Source organism: Gambusia affinis, linkage group LG01, assembly GCF_019740435.1.
Source record: "Gambusia affinis linkage group LG01, SWU_Gaff_1.0, whole genome shotgun sequence".
In the NCBI taxonomy this organism is placed as follows: domain Eukaryota; kingdom Metazoa; phylum Chordata; class Actinopteri; order Cyprinodontiformes; family Poeciliidae; genus Gambusia; species Gambusia affinis.
This window is the reverse complement of record NC_057868.1, coordinates 23,394,344-23,414,391: the sequence shown is the minus strand read 5'-3', so window position 1 is coordinate 23,414,391 and position 20,048 is coordinate 23,394,344. Positions and strand designations below refer to the sequence as shown.

The 20,048-nt window shown below is 39.2% G+C and overlaps 1 protein-coding gene across 1 annotated transcript in view; it reads right to left on the bottom strand.

The window, feature by feature from the left end:
- LOC122837030 (myelin transcription factor 1-like) overlaps positions 1 to 20,048 on the bottom strand; it is a 30,414-nt gene continuing 10,366 nt past the window's right edge. Inside the window, 16 exon segments of the mRNA XM_044127093.1 lie at positions 1 to 935; positions 1,064 to 1,201; positions 3,845 to 3,988; positions 4,158 to 4,261; positions 6,124 to 6,215; positions 7,058 to 7,279; positions 9,207 to 9,290; positions 9,429 to 9,491; positions 9,745 to 9,813; positions 14,869 to 14,931; positions 17,036 to 17,184; positions 17,379 to 17,594; positions 17,806 to 18,008; positions 19,135 to 19,352; positions 19,448 to 19,561; positions 19,855 to 19,945. Coding sequence (XP_043983028.1) covers positions 921 to 935; positions 1,064 to 1,201; positions 3,845 to 3,988; positions 4,158 to 4,261; positions 6,124 to 6,215; positions 7,058 to 7,279; positions 9,207 to 9,290; positions 9,429 to 9,491; positions 9,745 to 9,813; positions 14,869 to 14,931; positions 17,036 to 17,184; positions 17,379 to 17,594; positions 17,806 to 18,008; positions 19,135 to 19,352; positions 19,448 to 19,561; positions 19,855 to 19,945 — 1,985 coding nt within the window. The 3' untranslated portion in view covers positions 1 to 920.

Sequence of the window (20,048 nt, the reverse complement as noted above, 5' to 3'; positions counted from 1 at the left end):
CATTGTTTTTCATAGGCACAGTGTTTTAATGTTTTATACAGTAAACATTGTCTTTGTACCATGGAGCTTTTCTGGTGTGTTGCTTAAACAAGAGCAGTGGTGTCAGAATACCTGAAGAGTACAACAGATTTATGGTAGCTTTACTTTTATTTCAAGATGAAGGTAAAGGCTAATCAATTTACAACCATCATTAGCACATAGACAATAAAAAATAAATATTCACCATCACTTTTTTTTTTATATATAACCAAATAAATACCAAATATGCACAACTCCGCCTCCTTTTCTTTACTGTATAGCAGTGTATTCAAAATAGTTTGGGGAAATAAAAGGCAAAAGTACAGAAGCACAAAAATCTTTACAAAATTATTTAAAAACCTGTAGATACAAAATTTTTGCACATAAAAAGATCCCAGTACATAAATAAACAATAAATATAGAAAATAATTCATAGTTGATATCTTAAAATATTTCCTCTTTGTTCAGCCAGGAAGGAAACGACCATTTGTCTCTCATTGTGTTGGAATATTTTAAATTTGGATTTTTTTTGAAATAACTTAAAAAGCAGATAAATAATAATAAATAGCTAGAAATAATGCAGCAAATCTGAGTAGTTAGTTATTCAACTAACAATTGCACAGGACACAAATAGTTACACAACAATAGCAAAATAAACCTACAAACTAGGTATTGGAGGTGCAACAACACTAATCTAATGTAGAGTACTATCAGATTTCTTGGGATATGGTAATAACTAAGAGTCACTTAAGCTCAGGCTATTTTCTTCTCTTTTTTTTTTATTTTGTTCTGCACACATTTCCTGGTTATGCACTTTGTCTTCCTGACTTAAAGTGACCTTTGGATGCCAGTGCGGTGACACACACACACTCGACATGCAGTCGTCTGTTCTGGCTCATATGTCATCCAACAACATGCTAAAAAAAACAAACAAACAACTAGTGGAGTTATTAAGTAACCGAGTAAGAAGAATGATCACATACAATATGTAAGAACTCAGAAGAAATGTGGCAGCTGCTTGTTTTGTCGTCGTCTTGCATCATACCTCTATTCCTTTTACTGCTTGACTGATGGACTCCAGCAGGGCCCGGGTGTCGGGGTTTTGGTAGCAGTCTTTATTGGTGAACATGTAGGTCAGAGTCTCCACGTAATTATCGAAGTTCTGCTCGGACACTGGTTCCTGCTGAAAACACGAGTTCAGAAGTCAAGATTAGTAGTCGGGATAAATTCATAAATTTGTAGAGTTGATTTGGATCGTCAGTGTGGAGAATTAATCTGTTCTCCATGCTGAGTTCTTGATGTATGAGGTTGAAGAAGAGTCGGTGAGTTGAATTCATGAATTGTATTTATTATTACTAATATTAAAATACAGTAAAATACCATTTCTCATGCTACCTTTAGGAGTTCGCAGGACAAAGAGGCATCAAACAAAAGTTTTCCATTCCCTTTGTTAGCCTCTATCTAAGCTACGCCATAGAGAGGGAATTCCCTAGTGTGTCGTATCCTCTACCCTTAGCTTTGAGGGTGTTTCCTAACAGGTCATTTCCTTTAGCTTTAGCTTTGCAACCAGCTAAAAGAGATCAAAAGAAAAACACAAAATTATTTATTCTCAACATCAGACAGCCATGTAAGTCAGGCCCTAATTTATTTGATTAATTCACAATATATAAAGGAATAAGTCCAGCATTGATGTTTCAAACAGCACTACGCTGGTATGGAATAAACATAGAGAACTTCTCTTTAATATAAATTATCAAACAAAACAACAACAACAAAAATAACTCCACCTTCCAGTTAAAATACTTTAACAAACTCACTAAGCAAGTAACACTTAACTGAGCTACCAGTAAAACCACGAGAGGCCCTGACTCTGTCCCTCTGAATGCTAAGCAGTTAAATTATCCTGAGTGATCTCCGTGGAGACGCTGCTGCAAGCTTGGGATGCTGCAGGACAAAAACTTGTTTCCTTCTCCCACCTCGCTCCAATTTCACAGTTTGTCTTGATTGCTTTGACCTGGGATCCACTCCGTTTTCATCATCACTATTTCAGCAGAGCAGAAGGCTCTTCTTTCATATGTCTAAAGTTGTTTTCACTGGACCGACGCATTTTCTTCACTCCTTGTGCAGAACAGTTTACCCGAATGTCATTAAAGCAGCTCAAACTCCATCGTTCTACATGCGGCAAACCAAACTGAAATCACTTGCTCCTAAATGTTAGAAGCTACATGGATCAACATGAAATCACCTGTTTCACACGCCACAGAAACCTTCAACTAGAAATCAATCAGCAAACATTTAAAGATCTCACAAATGTGTTGCTCTTTTGGATGGAGGAGGGAATGACCATCAATAATAATAAAAAAATAAATAATACCATTGAAGATTAGATTTTTGTTTTCTTAAGTTGTTATTTGGTTTTATTTTAGTTTATATTTACAGTACTACCTGTTCTATTTGCTATATTTCAGTTCTTCAACAGATTGTCAAATAAATGTGATGGAATCAATAAAATTTGAAACAAAAATCTCTGATTCTGGATGTAATCGATTCAGATGGACTTAGGGAGGAGGGAGGATTCTTTTTATTTGCTTTACCTTTAATATCCCTTTGGCCGTGTAATGGGTTTCCTGGTCTCTGTTTGGAGTCAATGTTCATTTTTGTTTGTTAAATAACACGGCAGAATATTAAAGTTTAATCATGGTCTTTTTTGTTGTTGTTGTTTCAGTTTCATTGCATAACTATTGTCAGTAGTCCGGCTGCACTAATCTGTCCTTATCTGACATCCTTTGCCTGTGCAATTTGTGTATCATCCAGCAGATAAATATCATCTGCACCACCATTACTGGTCTCTAGAGCCAGGACAGCCAGACATAATAGTACTGTCGCATAACGTTATGCTGGTACTGTTAAGTAGTTTTAAGCTGTTCAAAAGTGGCATGCTGGGAGATATTTATCATCTATTTATTTATCAATCTTACAAACATTTGGCTAGAAATGTTTTTTTCCATCTTTCTCTGACACAATGTGCACTCGGGAAAAGCAGGCGAGTCAGTGGTTAATAGTTTGTAAATAATCTTGTGAAAATCTGAGCTGTGTTTTCGATCACGTTTTTCAGGCTGTGTGTGAATATTTGTACCACGTGCCTGAAAAGTTACAGCTCAACAAAGAAACCGTATCCATTTTGTAGCCACAACACACAGTGTTTTAGACAGCTGGATGCATTAAGCATGCGATGTAATGTAAAGATTTAGTTGCCTTCAAATAGACAAACATATAGTTATACCTTTGATCACTGTTTGTATCCAGACGTGTAAATCTTTTACATTTTCCAGACTAAATTGGGGTTTTGGAAACGGTATAAACTCTTCCCTGCCCTCCAATTGCTTTCGGTAAACTGTGTTCCCCACTGACAACATTTAACCATTTCTTCCGATTATTTCCCACCAAATCTCTATGACTGCAGTGCATCCATAAAGATACATCCAGACAACTCTGCCAGAGGCAAAGCGGGTTTAGTTTTTCTCCAGGTAAGGGTTGTTTCACATCAGGAAAAAAAAAAAAAATTCTGGAAAGTCATGCTTGTGTCACAGATGCATAACAAACTCAATCAAAGTATTCAAAAGAAATCTTCTGCACATGCTGTTTAAAAAGTATTATGTTGTTGGATTGTAGTTTCTACATTTTTACACCCCGATAAAAAAACCAAAACAAAAACATAAAAAAGTGTAATCTTAGGAGGAAGTGTAATCTTAATTACAAAAAAAAAAAGAGAAATAATATGAATTTGCTTGTTTTATTTCTTAGTTTGAACCTTGAAACGTCTCACCATGGTAGGCAGGCGGATGTTGGCCAGGCTGCGAATTAACACCTGACTCAGACCAGAGAGCTCCAAGAACAAAGCTTCATTCTTCTCCTCTATCTGTTTGTTTTCCTCCTCCATGTTCTTCAGGTTCTTCTCCATTGAAGAAATCTGCATCAGAAAGAGAAAAAGTTCTGCATTGGGTTAGGCAGAAATGTTCAACCCTGGTTCTTTGATAGACATGTTTCCAAGTTTAAGTTGAGTATAATTAGAGAGGCAGCTAAACTGCACCCAACGACTGCAGAGCGTCTGAAAATGACAGAACTTGCTTTAACCTCACCTGAGTGTGCAAATTCATCATGTCAGCCTCCATCTCTGCGTTGGACTCATTCAGTTCACTGATGTCCTTGTTCAGCTGCTTGATATCTTCATCATTATCCAGAACTGGTTGACAGAATCACACACGATGTGTAAGCATATTATTTCTGCCTGTCACGTGTTGCAGTAACAGCTTCCTTCCTGGGATGGAGCTGCATGTTTTGGTATTGACTTTGTGAGGGTGCACGCAGAGGTTTGGGACGCGTTTAATCTCCAGCTGTTCCCAAATTGAGGTTCTGAATTGACTGATTGATTTGATGACGACATTCGGGTCATCAGAGGGGAATGCAGGAGGACAGAAAGGAAGTGGGTAAAGGACTGGCTTCACGTCTCATTTGAAGCACTAGAGGAAAGTAGGAATTGTCATTACAGAGCTGTAAAGATTTCCAAAACTAGTTATTTTTCCAGGATTATTAATGCCAACTTGTATGACTTTTGTTATAGGAGCCATTTCTCTATTTGATGGGTTAAATCTAAAAATTTTGATTATTTTTTTTTGTTAATTTGCTTATTTTTTGATTGATGGATAATGAGTATATTTGTTTTTTGTTTAATCAATTTGCTGGTTGGTAATTAAATTAATTAATTAATTAATGTTTATTTAGGACATGGGTGTTTCACGTATAATAGATAGGCTTTAAGGAGCTCTGTGTGCACATGGGTGGTCTTGTGATTTTTCGTCAGTCGGTCAACCACTTAGTGGCCCAGTCCCAATATTTACACTGCACCCTATGACCCTCTATGAAATGTGCACTCAGTCGAAGTGAACATAAGGGGTTTGAATGCGCAGGTTACAAGCTTGCAAAAATGTGCAAAGTTTTAAAAGTGAGGCCAGTTGGTGGGTGAGCAGATGAGGCATTCAGGCAAAGGCAAGAAATAGATCAGGAGAGGCATCTTGTGAAATGTTGTACCATGTTGTTTGCCTACAAACTCGGAACAAACCAACAATGAAGTGCATTTCTGAGGGTTTTTGGACCTTTTTTTGGCCTTATGTAAACCAGAAACCCATGGTGCATCAAGTGACTATTTGAGTTACATTCACTTTGACTTGGATCGCCTTTAAGTTCTAAGCCTTTTAGTTTTCATGGACAAGTAGTCGCTACACTTGTGTTGTTTATAGAAGACTTCACCTGGTTTTAAATGTAAACATTTGCAACCATTACATAAGGTGCATAATGATTTTGCTAACTTCTTTGTGGAATAAATTAGATCTCAAATGTCAATAAGCTGTACATGCTAGGATCCTGATCAAGTTTGCACGTCCAACACAACCCTGTCTCTTCCTCTTGTCAAGAGAAGTGTGTGTCTTGTACCAGCTGTGTGGCGCCCCCTGTGGCCTTCCTCCTCCACTGCTACAAAACACCCTTCCTACACTGGGCCCCTTTTTTTTCCTTGCCTTTATTAAGAGTGTCTGACATTGGGCCAGGCCACTGTTAAATAAAGGCCACCACAGCATATTTGGGTTTTTCAAGATCTTGTAAATATATTTCAGGTGACAGAAGGCCAAATTTGCAATTGCCCTTTAGTGAATCTGAGAGTTCATCGCGATACCCAGATTTTGGGTTCTGACTCTCGATTGTTTTCCTCCTTTAGCCATAAAATAATTTCTTCAGTTTTGTTCTCATTCAGCTGAAGAAAGCTGTGGTACATCCTCACTTTGGTTTGTTCTATGACTGCATTTAGCGCTTGAATGGGTGTCATCTGTGTGTCATAAACAAACTCATTTTATATTCTACACATCACTGACCACGATAATTGCAATTTGTTTACCAACGAGCAAAGGAACGAGACCCAAAATGAAAAAAAAAAAAAAAAAAGCAAATAGACTAGTAATAGAAATCTGAATGTTTTTTTTCTGATTATGCCTAAAATAATCTAAATAAAACAGTGCAAATACATGGCAAACATCGTTACTGTGTTCATCTTACCGTCGCTGGCTCTGAACTTTGCTGTTATATATTCGTCTCCAGGAAGCCTGACTTTCTTCTTGCTGGCTGGAGCTCTGGGACAACCTGAGAGACTAAAGAAGATTCTTGTCATGATTTTTATAGCTGGCTCAACAGATTTTGGAGCCTCAAGGAAAGAAAAGAAGAAATGACTTCATCAAAAATTTCTTTTTTGTAGTCATATCAGGACAAACTGAAATGTCCTGACAGCTAAAATGCTCAGCCCAAGATGAAAAACTTTTCTTTTCCTTTTGGCTGTTTTTATGTTATTCACTTATTTCAGTTTATGGTCTTATATTTTTACATTTTATCGGTCTAATTTTAATCTATTTGACACATTTTTTTCTGCTTAGGTGTGTTTTTAACTTCTTTGTACAAGGACTTTCAATTGTCTCTGGCTGACGGATGCTGTATACATAAAGTTGCCTTGCCTTAGATTTATAATTTTCCTTTGCCAGAGTGTTGCATCAGTGTGAACCTGCCACATCCACTGCATAGTTAAATTGAATCATTTTAGTGTAAGATAATTTTTTGTCACACTGTACTGTACAATTAAAATTTTTACTGAAATGCCTGCTTGTTTATTTCTGCATGTTCTTGTGGGATACGGCATAGAGAAAGCAAACAGGAAAAAAAAAAGAAACAACAACAGCAACAAAAAACTGTGGTACTAATAGACCAGCTTAGGAATCGAAATGCATTTTTTAAAAGTTGTAATTACTGCAGAAATCTCGACTTCATAACGAGTACGTTTGTAAACTGTTTCACTTTTGTGCCATTAGAATAGTTACAAATATAATTCTTTTAAAGCTACATTGGTCAATAAAGAACAGCGTTCAACATCCAGTCGCTCCACACTTCCAAATGTACTTGGGCAAGACACCAAAACCAACATTTTCTACAAAAAGCAGGATACCTGCGGTGTGTCAAGAAACTGCCATTAGCGTGACCAGAACCATCACAGCCTGGTGTTGGGCAGGTCGGGCCTTCGGTCTTAAAGGCCTTCCAAGAGAAAGGAGTGCCATTTAGTAGACCTTCCCTCTGTCGCTTTGCTGCAAGTGGACAGCCATAGGCACTACGGTGGGTAGCATACTTTCCACTGATGTGTCCAAGACTGTCACAGCCAGGAACTGGACACCTGGAGATAAGCAGAAATCCTAATTTGACTAAACGCTTTCTTCATGTTCCATTCAATACATTTTTTGGTGAATGCATGTTGGCAAGGTAAAATGTTTAAGAATTGCACAAAAACTACGGCCTTTGCAGTTTGATCTGATTGTTGTTTAAAATCGGTTATTGTAGGTTGACACAAACGACTGTCTGGCCCACAACGACAAGCGCATTGTTAATTTGCTGACGACACCACGGTGCTCAGACTCATCTCACAGGGTGATGAAGCAGAGAGAGTGTTCAGACAATAACCTCACTCTGACCACCAAGAAAACCAAAGGAGGTCACCATGTACTTCAGGAAGCTCAGCACCGACCCAGGTACTCTCTCTATACCACGGCGAGAGTGTGGAGAGAGTCCAAACCTTCAGGTTTCTTGGCGTCCTCATCTCCACCGACCTCTAAATACATTGCAGCAGTGATCACGGAGGCTCAGCAGCAGCTACGCTTCCTGAGAATCGTCAAGAAGCACGAGCTGAACTCCAAGCCGCTATTGACCTTCTACAGCTCATCCATTGACCGCCTGCTGACACGCTGCATCGCTCTATGGTACGGCAGCTGCACTGTTGCATACAGAGTGAGGCTTCAGAGGGTTGTTGAGACCATTCAGAGGACCGTTGGCTGGATGATTGGCTTCTATGTTGCATTTTGGATTTGAACAACTGACTCTAGAGAAACCATACCTCATCAGTCATGAAACTCACTGCTGCCTGTGGTGGTGAAAGTGAAAAGGCTCTATTGGATGTAGACCACAGGTGACTTTGACTCTACAGTGTGTTCTGTTGAGGTAGATGCTCTAGTCTGCAGAAACATTACAAGCTGTTTTTTTTTTTTTTGCCTAACTATAAAGTGTGGACAGCACAATAATGCAAAATTCATCAGGTGTTTGCTAATGTTTATTTGTCAATGTGACGTTGATCATTGAAGGAAGCGACTTTACCCAACCATAACATTCCATCCACCGTCTGAATCTCACTCAGAGCCCCATCTAGAGGCCGGCAAATCGACAGGAACAGGTGCAACCGGAGTAAAAATAACAAAACAAACAAACAAATGAACAAAAAAAACACCCAAACACCAGCTTAGTGGTGTGGTACAGTCCAGTGTAGGGAGAAATGCTCAGACTTCAATACTGGAGAAACTAAACAGCAGCTACACACACAAATAGTCCAACACACTTTTGATCAAAACTTAGCAGTTCATTTGCATCTCATGGACAAGGGGCACTGGTTTTTGTGACAGGGAAGACAGGTATTGTGAGCCATCCAGGTCAAAATAAGTAAACAATAGCAAAAGAGGTTCAGTGTCGTCAGATTTCATAATTCTAACATTTACTCTGCAGCCCTGACTCGTCTCCCAACACACTTATATTCACACGCTAAGACCAAACAAGCATGCTAGCACTGAACAACAATGGACCAGAAAACGTAGTCAGATCGGTGAATGTGACTGTTGTGATTGATACTTCAAACCCATGACGAGAACTGAAAAGCCTTTTCCATAAACAAGAAGAAATGATCAGCTGCCTTCGATTTAACCCTTAGAATCCTTATTTACTCCTAAAATTGTTCTTAAATGTTTGCAATAGTTGATTGTTTTATTTTTGCCTATCCCTAACTTCTTGTTTGAAAAGAAGTCCTAACAGCATTAAAGCTTTTCTTTCCTGTAGATGGTATTAACACAGTAGAGTAACAGTAAAACAATATAAAAATCTATTAACCAAGACAGAGTCTTGGCTTGGTATGTTTCAGGATAATCAGCCTTTAAGACAACTTCGCGGTTCTGTCTACGGATATTTTAAGAATGCTTTATAAGTCTGTCCTCCCAGCATTATTCATGAACTGCTAGTCTAATAGAAAACAGAAACAGGAACGATGCTAAGATACAGTCACTTACCTCAGCAGCTCAGATTCTTCCTTGTCGTCTTTGGAAGGCGCTGATTTGACTCCTCCTTTCTTGGCCCGTGGACATCCAGACAAACTGGCAGAGTCACACGTGAAATGTCAACACTTTTGTGAAGTAAGGAGGCCAAATAATTAAAGTGCAATTAATAATGTTCATTATTATTAAGACGGCATCTCATATATGGATCAAAATGCAAATGTGAGGAGCTCCCACCTCCTGTGTGACGCATAGTTTCCAGTGATGTGACCCGATCCATCACAGCCTGGAGTCGGACACCTGAGACACATGTAGGCAGGCTTTCAGCACACTTCTACTATTATTATTATTATTTTTATTTTTCTCACTATGCACCTAATAGTTTCTGTTGTATGCTTCCAGCTAGATATCCACCACCCTTATTTGCTGTTTTCATCTTTTAATCGAATTGAAGCATAGAGATGGGAAAATGGACCAAGCCGTAGCTGCAGAGCTTTCAGTAAACTTGTTGAGGTTTAGTCAGGAAACAATTAACTCAATAAAACACACATACTTCAGTTCAGCTGTGTGGGCAGCCATGAGGGTCCGAAGTGATTTATCAGCAAGAGGACAGCCTGACAGACTGAAAAAGTAGAAGGAGAGAGTCAGAAAACAGAAGTTAGAACAGATGGAAAGAGCCAGGACACAAGCTCAACCAGAACGGAAGTCAAGTCAGAACTGGGTTGCACCCATGAGAAGAGATTTGATGCATTATCTACCTGAGCAGTGTAATTGTTAGAAAAACAAAAAATATAAATCACCATGTGCAGTGTAAACAATGTTGCTTGCTCCTGAATAGGTTTGTTCAAATTTCAAATTGAAAACTCACAAGCTGCCTAAATTAGATAGAATACACAGGGACCAGATGACGCCACAGCGTTTCGTCTGTAGATGACATAACCTTCAAATTACAGACTATGCATGTGGACAAAAACTGTTACAGCTGCTAAGACAACAAAGATCATTCAGTCCTTCAAATTGAAGAGAAGGTTAATATGAACGACCAACAAAGAGTCCAGAACACAAAAATTTCCAAAAAAAAAAAAAAAGAGAAAGAGAAAAGAGGGCTGAAGTAGAGAGCCTTAAGTCGCTGCGACTGCATGCGCTGCTATGATAACCACAGGAACAATATCACAGATGTGTGGTCAGGGATGAAGAAGATCACAGGCTTCAAGCAAACGGAGGATCGGACAGATGAAAAGTCTTGACAGAGCAAATGAGTTGAACACATTGTTCAATAGCTTCAGTTCTGGCACAAGCTCATCCCACCCTGCTTTGACCCACGGCTTTCAGACGCTCTGTCTTCCACCTCAGTCATGGACTCTTCTGCTTCCACAAGTTTGTCTTTGACCACATCAGGAGATGCTGCTGCTCCCTTTGACCCCGCCTCCCATTTTTCTGTATCTAGAAGTCGGGTGAAGAGGCAGCTGAAGAGACTGGACCAGAACAAGGCTGAAGGTCTGGATGCTGTCAGCCCCAGAGTCCCAAAGGCCTGTGCAGAGCAGAGCAGCTCTGTGGGATTCTGCAGCAGCTTGACCCAACAGAAGGTTCTGTTGTTGTAGAAGACATCCCGCTTGGTTCCGGTTCCGACTCACCCATCAGTCATTAACGACTACAGACTCGCTGCCCTGACTCCCCACATCATAAAGGTCCTGGGGAGACTCCTGCTAGCCCTCTTGAGTTAGCATACAGGCACATACCAGGACTCCCTGCAGTTTGCTTGTTATTGCCAAGGAGTTGAAGATGCCATCATACATCTGCCTCAACAAGCCCACTGTCATCTGGACAGGGCAGGCAGCACTGTGAGGATCACGTTCTTTGATTTCTCCAGTGCCTTTAACACAATGCAGCCCGATCTGCTTTGTCAGAAACTCTAGAAGACACAGGATCTGAGAAACAGACCATTAGACCACTGAAGGTCTGCGTGTCTAACCAGGTGGTCAGCAACACAGGAGCACCACAAGGCTCTGTACTCTCACCATTCCTATTCACTCTCTGCACTTCAAACGTCCAGCACAAGTCCGACTTCTGTCATCTGCAGAAATGCTCGGATGACTCTGCAGTTATTGAATGTATCACAGTTGGACAATAATCTAAAGCTGGTTTTACCGCTTTGTCCGCCAGCTTGCTTATGGTTATAGATTTCAGGAGAAATAGGGTAAGATCAAACCCTATTCCCATCGCGTGAGAAGAAGTGGAAGTGAAAGTTTGTGGCTTCATTGCCACAACCAAATTAGACCTCTGATAGGTTGGTGCAATGATGAATGTTTCAAAATGGAAAATTCTGAAAATTGGTAGAAAAGATATGGAATTAAGAAAAGAAACAGCCAACAAAGGACTATTGGTATAAATAAGTTAAGTAGTTAGTTGGGTTTAAAAACTAATACTACAGTTGAAACTAATAATTATAAATTAGAGAAAGAAACCAGGAGGTTGAGTTGGTTTGCTAGGACCTCGAGTTTAGGGATTTAAGCTGCTGAGTTTATAACAAAAAGACAAAATTTGGACTAGACAACTAAGATCGATATTGATATTTATAGATAAGAGATTACTGTGAGAAAGAGATACAAAACAACATAAGTAAAATTGAGATATTTCAGAAAAATTACAAGGGGAAAATGCAGAGTAATTTCAGCACTGCACCAGGGACTGATGGCAGGGAGGAAAACATCTACTATATTTAAAAAATGGCAAAAGGAACTTAAAGAACATAAAAGTGAAAAAAAAAAAAAAACATAGAATATGGAATACCCAGAACATGTGGGACAATCTATTTGGGGTATCTTACACATGACGTACTACAAAAAGAAGACAAATACCTGGTAAAAATATTAACTTCAGCATGTCAGAAAGCCATCACAAGATTATGCCATAAAGAGGAACCGATTGTGGAGCAATGGCTGTGCATTATGGAGGAGATATCTGTGATGTAAAAACTCTCATATAAACTGAGATTGCAAGTCGGTCAATTTGTTGGAAAATGGAAAATATTTAATGACTATAGAACCAAGGAAGACACCACTTTCACAACCGGACAATATGGACATTAATAATGAATAATAGTATCAGGACTGTAGTATCACTGTACCTGTTCAGAATAATGTACAACGAAAAACAAAAAATAAATAAACTTAGAAATAAACTCGACAAGCTCCCTGATGGAGGGCAAAAAGCTGGTTTTAGTTGTCCAGCTGCTAATGCGCTAAATCTTAAATGCATGTGCAAAAGAAAAGAGACGCAGCGCTTTGCTACTAATTGTCAACACTACAACAAGATAACAATGTGGGGAAAAAGTTTGAATTTAAAACATGAAATAACGAGAGAGAGAAGAAGCAGGTCATTTATGACAGCTTGACTTTGACAACCATAACATGTAGATGTGCTTGGTGTGTTTTTGGTGTTTTCAGCTCAGTTAAAAAACTGAAACACCAACTCAGATCATCGGTAGAGCAGATGCTTACTCTAGCCAATCAACCACTGCTATGGCAGATAGTAATCGCATTAATGATTGTGAAATACTCATCAAGCCTCTAAACAAACCTTTATGCTCAATTCCATTTTTTTTTTTACTGAAATCCAATTTTTTTCCCTGCAGGTCATTCATACTAGTAGTTACACCCAACTGCAGTCAGACTGCTGTGTGAACTGTTTATATCCGCAGAGCGACCCACATGAGCAGAAGAAGAACATTGGAGTCGCACACCGCTGGTCTGAGAACCTTATGTTTGACATGTTGGTTCCTCCGTATAATGTGGTGACTATGTTAGCTCATTACAGCCCCAGTTGCACCTGAGAGGTGGGTGTGACAGGTATAAAGGTGGATTGAACACAGTGGTTAGGTCCCTCTCTGTTTTCTGTCTCGCTCCGGGAGGCTGGCAGACTGATAATGTTTTTGTTTATAGCTGTCTTTTTTTTGTTTCTGGGTTATTCAATCTTTTCAGTAAGCAGATAATTATATCTGATATTCTGACATCTGATATTGATATAATTATCTCTTCTTTTCACAGTGAACAGTTTTTTTATGAAGACATTTGAGCAAGTTGTGGTTTGTCTGTGGAGTCTCCTATTTTGTACCAAAGTATGAGCCAAGCTGGTTACAGAAGTAACCCTAGATGGAATCGTTTATGTTTCAAAGTTTATTCAGCAACGGGAGCCGACATTATTGTCACAAGACCACGGCAACACGAAGGGAGGTAATAACAAAAGGACAACTAATAGCAATGGATTTTTGTGACGCATTTACTGCAATTTCTGCACAGAAGCCCATCTGGATCCATAGTCAGACCCAGGACTGGTCTGATTGTGATGTGATGACCTTCTGTGACAGACTTGTTTCAAAAGTTAATAAGCATAGTTTTCAGCCATTAAATCTAATTTTCTCTGGACTCATTTGTAGACTATTTATAGATTAACACGTTTTCATGTCAACTCTTGTTATTTTATATAACATCATATTTAAATCACATACAAAACACTTAGGTGTATATGATAAAGAATACTTTCTATTTTATTCTATTCTTTACATCCTGATTTTACTGTATTTGGCTTTTTCTGGTGTAAAATTATGACATCAATGTCATAAAAGATGGAAAAATGTGACTTGACCATGCAGATTGCAGACGCTTTGAAAACATTTGGATACGTATCAGAATTAGTTCAAGTACAAGTGGCACAAATCATATTTTTTGGGAGGTGAAAAATCAGAATATAGGTCCCATATGGGCAAAGAAGTGGCTCTAAAGTGTATTGAACATAGAAGGAGCTGAAAGAGGCCTCTTGAAGAAATTCACCCTTCAAACTTATGACAGCTGGAGGAGTTTGTTCACTAGTACTGGACCAAAATACACTTGGACAGGTACAGAAGTCGTATTAACAGATGCATAAATTATTTGATTGCAGTGATTGTCTCAAAAGGTTGCACAACAAAATATTAAGTTACAGGTATTGTTTTTTGTCCAAGCCTGCTTCATTCGTTTGCTTTTTAAAATGATTGTATTCAACCACATTTCAAAAGCAATGTGGATTTTCATTGGTCAATTTCTATAAATGCTATGTATTACTTTTGTCAATTTTAATTTATTTCAGGGACCATTGGGGGCTTTTAGGTCACAAAGTGTTGCCAACAGTTTTGCACACGCGTGTGAAGAAGCTACTATAAGAAGATAAGAAGATTCTTATTAATAAAAGGGGTTTTCTGAAATTGGTGTGTTCTTAAATTTTGCTACAAATATTTTGAAAATAACCTAAGAAGTATGTTGAATTTACTTGACTATTATTGTCAGCCTCATGTTAAATTTATTTAATCTTTGATAACTTTAGAAAATAAATTTATTCGAAATTTACAAGACCACTGATCACCACTGATGTAGGCTATTATATATTTATATTCATGGTCATAAGTAACTTATGAGGAAAACGTAGGACTGTTAAAAATTACTAAAGGTAAGTTCATAACTATAGCCTCAGTGTTCAGTCATTTATTTGTCAGTTAAATTAACAAATATACTGACAAAAATTAATGGCTTAACATGATGATGATGATAATAATAATAATAATAATAATAATAATAATAATAATAATAATAATAATAATAATAATAATAATAAACACTTTCGTAATACACACTCAAGTTCTTACCTTCGATGTGATGCATAATTGCCAGTGATATGCCCACTGCCATCACAGCCTGGTGTTGGACATCTAAATCACAGAAAATAATAATCATGGATTAGACCTGAGTCAGGTTCTGCTGTGGGTTTCTTTCTGTTGCAACAAGGCTGCGAGTCAGCGACTCTATGATAGCAGCTAGGTTTAAATCACAAGCTAAACTTTTTGATATCAAGCGTCGGTTGAGATGGATGTATAATTTGATTGACTTGATTTTCTCTTCTCTTTTGTAAAGCAAGTTGAGAAGTGTCGTGGGCTGCCGGTGTTGAAAGATGACGTGTTGTGACTACATACTATCTAAATGAACCAAAATGAACTGAAATGAAATTACACAAAACAAAATCTTCAAAAGATTTCTTACAGCCAGCATCTATCATAAGGTAGAGTTACGTGTATAACAATTACGTTGCACGTGTGACGGCAGACGCACTGGTTTGTGGGTAAAACAGTCTCTATTCTGTGAAACCAGAAACCAGATGCTTTAATAGTGGCTTTGCTGTGATACTGACGACTGTTCCGCCAGTAGATTTGTTTACACTGAGCTTCTTCTGTATAAGGCTTGGAAGTCAGTCTCTCTTGTGCGCCACTACCGCCATCTTTTGGCATAAAACTGCATTGCACCAGAAATTACTCTTAAAGGGATAATAGTACCGTAATTAGTTACAACTATTGTGATAGCTGTAATTAATTGTATTAGTTACAACTATTATGATTAGTTGTAACAACAGACTTTATCTTAGAAGTATTTATTTTATATGTAAAAACATTACAGTAATAATAATGTAGGTTGTTTAGTTTCTATAAATTTTAATACAATATAGTCACATGAAAGTCGCCATGTTGTTCACTCTGAAGCGCTTTCTGGAGTAAATGACATCTAAAGGTCCAACTGTGCTAGCTCCGTCCAGCCAAAACAGTGATGAAGTCACAAGAGGTAATGAAGATGAGGAGGACCAAACAGAGGAAGAGACAGCATTGGCTAAAGAAGCTGGTGTTTTGCTGCTGGTCGGATTGGTGGTTTCACATTCAGTATTGCCAGTAATGTAGCTCTGTTAGCATTTCAAGTAGCACTGCTTGTCTCTGATGTTTCTCCCAGCGTCTGTAGCTCTGTGTCCATTCCAGTAACAGCTGTTTAGAGTCTGGTATTGGTCCAGTCAGATCCACGGTTTCATATTCAGTACTGCCGGCAGTACAGCTCCGTTAGCACTTCAAAGAGCTTCCAGTTCTGACCGTCTCAACACTGGCAGCGCGGCATTTATTTTTAGCTCGCGAAGGTAAAGATCACCTGTCAGAGCCTTGGTGGGTTTTGCTCCTACAAAGTCCTCTGGAGAGAAATGTTGAGGGCACAAATTATATAGGTCCTGCAGAAGTTGTGTTATGCTCCGGCTCTCTCCCACTGTGCTCTCCTTTTTTTCATGTGGGAAATTATCCAGATTCCCCTCACTGTTTTTTTTATTTTATTTTTTTTATTACAGCCAATTGTAACACAGTGTGGCATTATCAAAAATTACACCAGTCAAACGCAATATGATAAACAACTACTCAGGTAAAGTTGGCCTTCATGTGTTTACTCTATAAACTCCAGTACAGGATGGACCAAAACCCAGCAGGTTTAAAATTGGAGACCTCCGTCGGTGGAAGTTCTAACACAAGATGCACATTTTTGAAGTAATAATGAGTTTTGGTGGTTTCATAATCGCCAAAACCCCCAAAACTGTATCGGAAACAGCAATTTCTCAGTTAAAACAAAGATTACAACATATTTAGCTCAACATGTTCACCTAATCCTGGTTCACTTTAAGCTTTACAGCTACAATTCTCACTGTAGATTCTGCTACTTGACATTCTACTGCTGCAAATCTTTGATAGATTTAATTAAACACTGTATTTTAATATTTCAGCTAGTTTTAATTTATCAACACGTCTTTCTCCATCTCTTAAGATTCTCCCGCAAACCAGCAAATGGATTCAGCATTTTGTTTTCACACAGCCGTTTGATAAGAAATACAATATTTGCAGTTAACTCTTGATTTAGATCTGACACTTCTAGCTATTATCAAACAGTGAACTGAAGATCACCTGTTGCGTCACAAGCCCTATTTTCACAAGTTTTAAAATGGGAAGGTCTTAAACTTACACAATGACTTCTTTTTTGTTGTCTTTGGGCTGAAACTTGACTTTAAAACTGCCGGTAGTGACTTCACCGGGGTATTTCCGGTCTTCTGAGTTTTCTTGGTTCTCTTCCTCATCATCAGATGATGTATATGAAGGAGCTGTGTATTCCATCTAGTCAGAAGTAAAAATGGAGCATAAATGGCTAAGATACTTTCGAAAAAGTTTATCTAATCAAAGTCTGTTTCCAACTTTAAAATTGTTTTAATGCATATACAGTTGCTACAGGCACGGGACACTGATATTTCTTCTTTTCCTTGAGCTTTTGTTTTGTCCCAAAATGTCCTGTCAGTGGAAAAATTCATTACCTCTTCATGGTCTTCCTCCTTGTCTTCACTGGGTTTGGTGAAATCTAGTGGACCGTCCCAATCTGACTGAGGATGGTCCTGAGACAACGTGGCATCCACAAGTTGAGAGGAGGAAGGCAAAGAACATGCAGTCTCTGCAGACTGTATGTCCTCTCTCTTGGTCTTTTTCATGCTGAGGTCTAAGGTGCCATTCTCATCCACCTCAATCGCGACCTCCTGCAGTGTTAAAATAAATGGTGAAAGTGAAGTATGGGATGGATGTTGGACGTAACTGGAAAAGCCAATGTTCACATCCTAAACTGGCTGTGAGCCACACGACAGACATATCAGCGTCACTGACGTTGTCCTCAGGTGCAATTGTACAGTAAGCGGCTTTAGCTAAAGCATTCTTGTATTCTTTAGTATCCATCGCAGTAGATCTGCATACCTTGGTGCAAGGCTCCCGGAGTTTAGTGCTGCAGGTTTCCGGTCTCTCCCAGCAGCGGGTGGACAGGTTGAGGATTGCTGTTGCTGCCATATGGGCTGCCTCTGCATCCTGGCTGTAGTCATAACCACTAGAGGACGGGGTGTTCTTGGCGAAACCTCCTGATGTACCATGGCTTGGGGAGGACGCCTTGGAAAATGGTTTAGCTGTGTGCAAATGGCACAAAAATAAACACTTAGGTTAATAGATTGACTGATATGGCGTCTTCGATTATGTGAGCTCTCATTTACCAATTCATTTATGTTCCACCCTCATCTGTGCTCACAAGCTCTAGGTAGTGACCTAAAAAACGAGACTGTAAAGTCCGGTGGCTTTAATGAGTTTCCTCCAGGGTTTTCTGGGCTCTCCCTTTGAGGCAACAAAACTGAGAAGGTCAGTTTTCCAGCAGGAACTCCTCCACATCAGGAGTGGTTAGTGGAGGTGTCTGGGGGAAGGAGACCCAGGGACATGCAGGAGGGACTATGTTTATCAGCTGGTCGGAGGATCTGGCTCAGGTGAGGCGGACTGGGAGGACTGGGGAGAAAGGCGGCCTGAGAGTTTATGCCTACCAACACCTCAGCTCTTGCTCACTGCCACACCAGAAATTGCATTACTGATTTTCATAGCATTTCTGAATGTAATCACACCAGCAAAAGAGGGCTTTTAGTTTTGTAATGAATTCAACATTTATAAATATTGTTTATTTTGACTAACAAATGATCATTTTATCAACCCTTTAACTGTCACCACCAAAACAATCAGGTGAGTGGGTTCATGAGGACACTGGTGACACTGGCGTCAGCATGATAGTTCATTAAACAGAAGGGATCGAAAGGGATCTGTTTAATTAATTAATTAACATCGTTTTCGTGCAATAATTTGTACATTACTTGCAGTATGACAATCTAAGCATCTGAACTTTGCCCACTTTAGATGTTTACTCTTCTTACCTGAATGTAAGTGGACTTAATTTTCTGACTTTTTTTGATTTTATGTTCACTTGCTGGGTAGAATAAAGTTTTTTTTGAATTGTGAATCAAATTACATCAAGCTCAAATGGGTGTTTATTGTTTTGTGTGCAATATCGTTTCTCCAGCTGATACAGAGTTGCGTGAAAAAAACATGATGCTTTATGCAGCAAAGGTCATCGGGCCGGGACTCAAACCTGTGAGGGCCGCGTCAAGCACGAAGGGCCCCTTAGTGCTTAGTCCTTCACGCTGTGCCACCACAGAACCCGCTGTAAACATGCAAGATTAGCTTTGTGGCTAAATCTAGAACAGGAGTTAGACTTACATTTGAAAACTTTAGTGGATGTGTCAGTAGTGTCGGGCGTCTTTGGAACGATCATACGCTTTCCAAACACTTGGACATCAAAGCTTGCATAGTCAAAAGAAACCTTGGAGTATTTCTCCAGCTCCTTGGCAAGGTTAGCTCGAGGTGTGGTTGTCACTGTGTTGGGCCGGTAGCTGCCGTACTGAGGGATCTCCAGCTGTTTCACAAAACACATTGGCCTGCAAGAAAAACCATAGGTTCGACCAAAATGCATCAGCAGACATGGACTTCCATAGGGGTGAAGAGGAAACAAAACGTTTGTTTCTTGTCTTGCCTCAGCACTCTGTCAGAGTTTGAAGTTGGCTCACTGGATGAAGCTTGCAGATGAACCTGCTTGTCCTGGCTCTTGTTCAGCTTAGCTGCTGCTGCTATGGGGCAACCGGACAGGCTGAAAGGGGTGGAAGATCCAAACACGAATTTTTAATTAGCAAAGCAAACATCGAGATTTTTTATCTTAGGTGATTTGATCAAACATGTGTTAGTTCTATTAGAGGACATTAATTTGTCTTAATTTTCTGCTGCTTATTTTCTAAATGTATCTTTAAAATCAGTCCTCATGCTATATTTTGAAATAAATAATAAAGAGAGATTATACTAAAGCATGAAATGACCTGCTGTGTGCATGCCTTTTTCTGTGTGTGTGTGTGTGTGTGTGTGTGTGTGTGTGTGTGTTTTAACAACCTGCGGTGTGTGTTGCGGTTACTGTTCACATGACCTTGGCCGGTGCAGCCGGGAGTGGGACACTTCAAGACATTTTCGTGCATGGCCAAAACTACAGACAGCAGAAGTACACTAAGGTCAGCATGTTTAGAATAGGATGTGTACTCTGAGCACACACAGTGACTGTGAGCTAAAGAAAGCACTTGCTACAACAG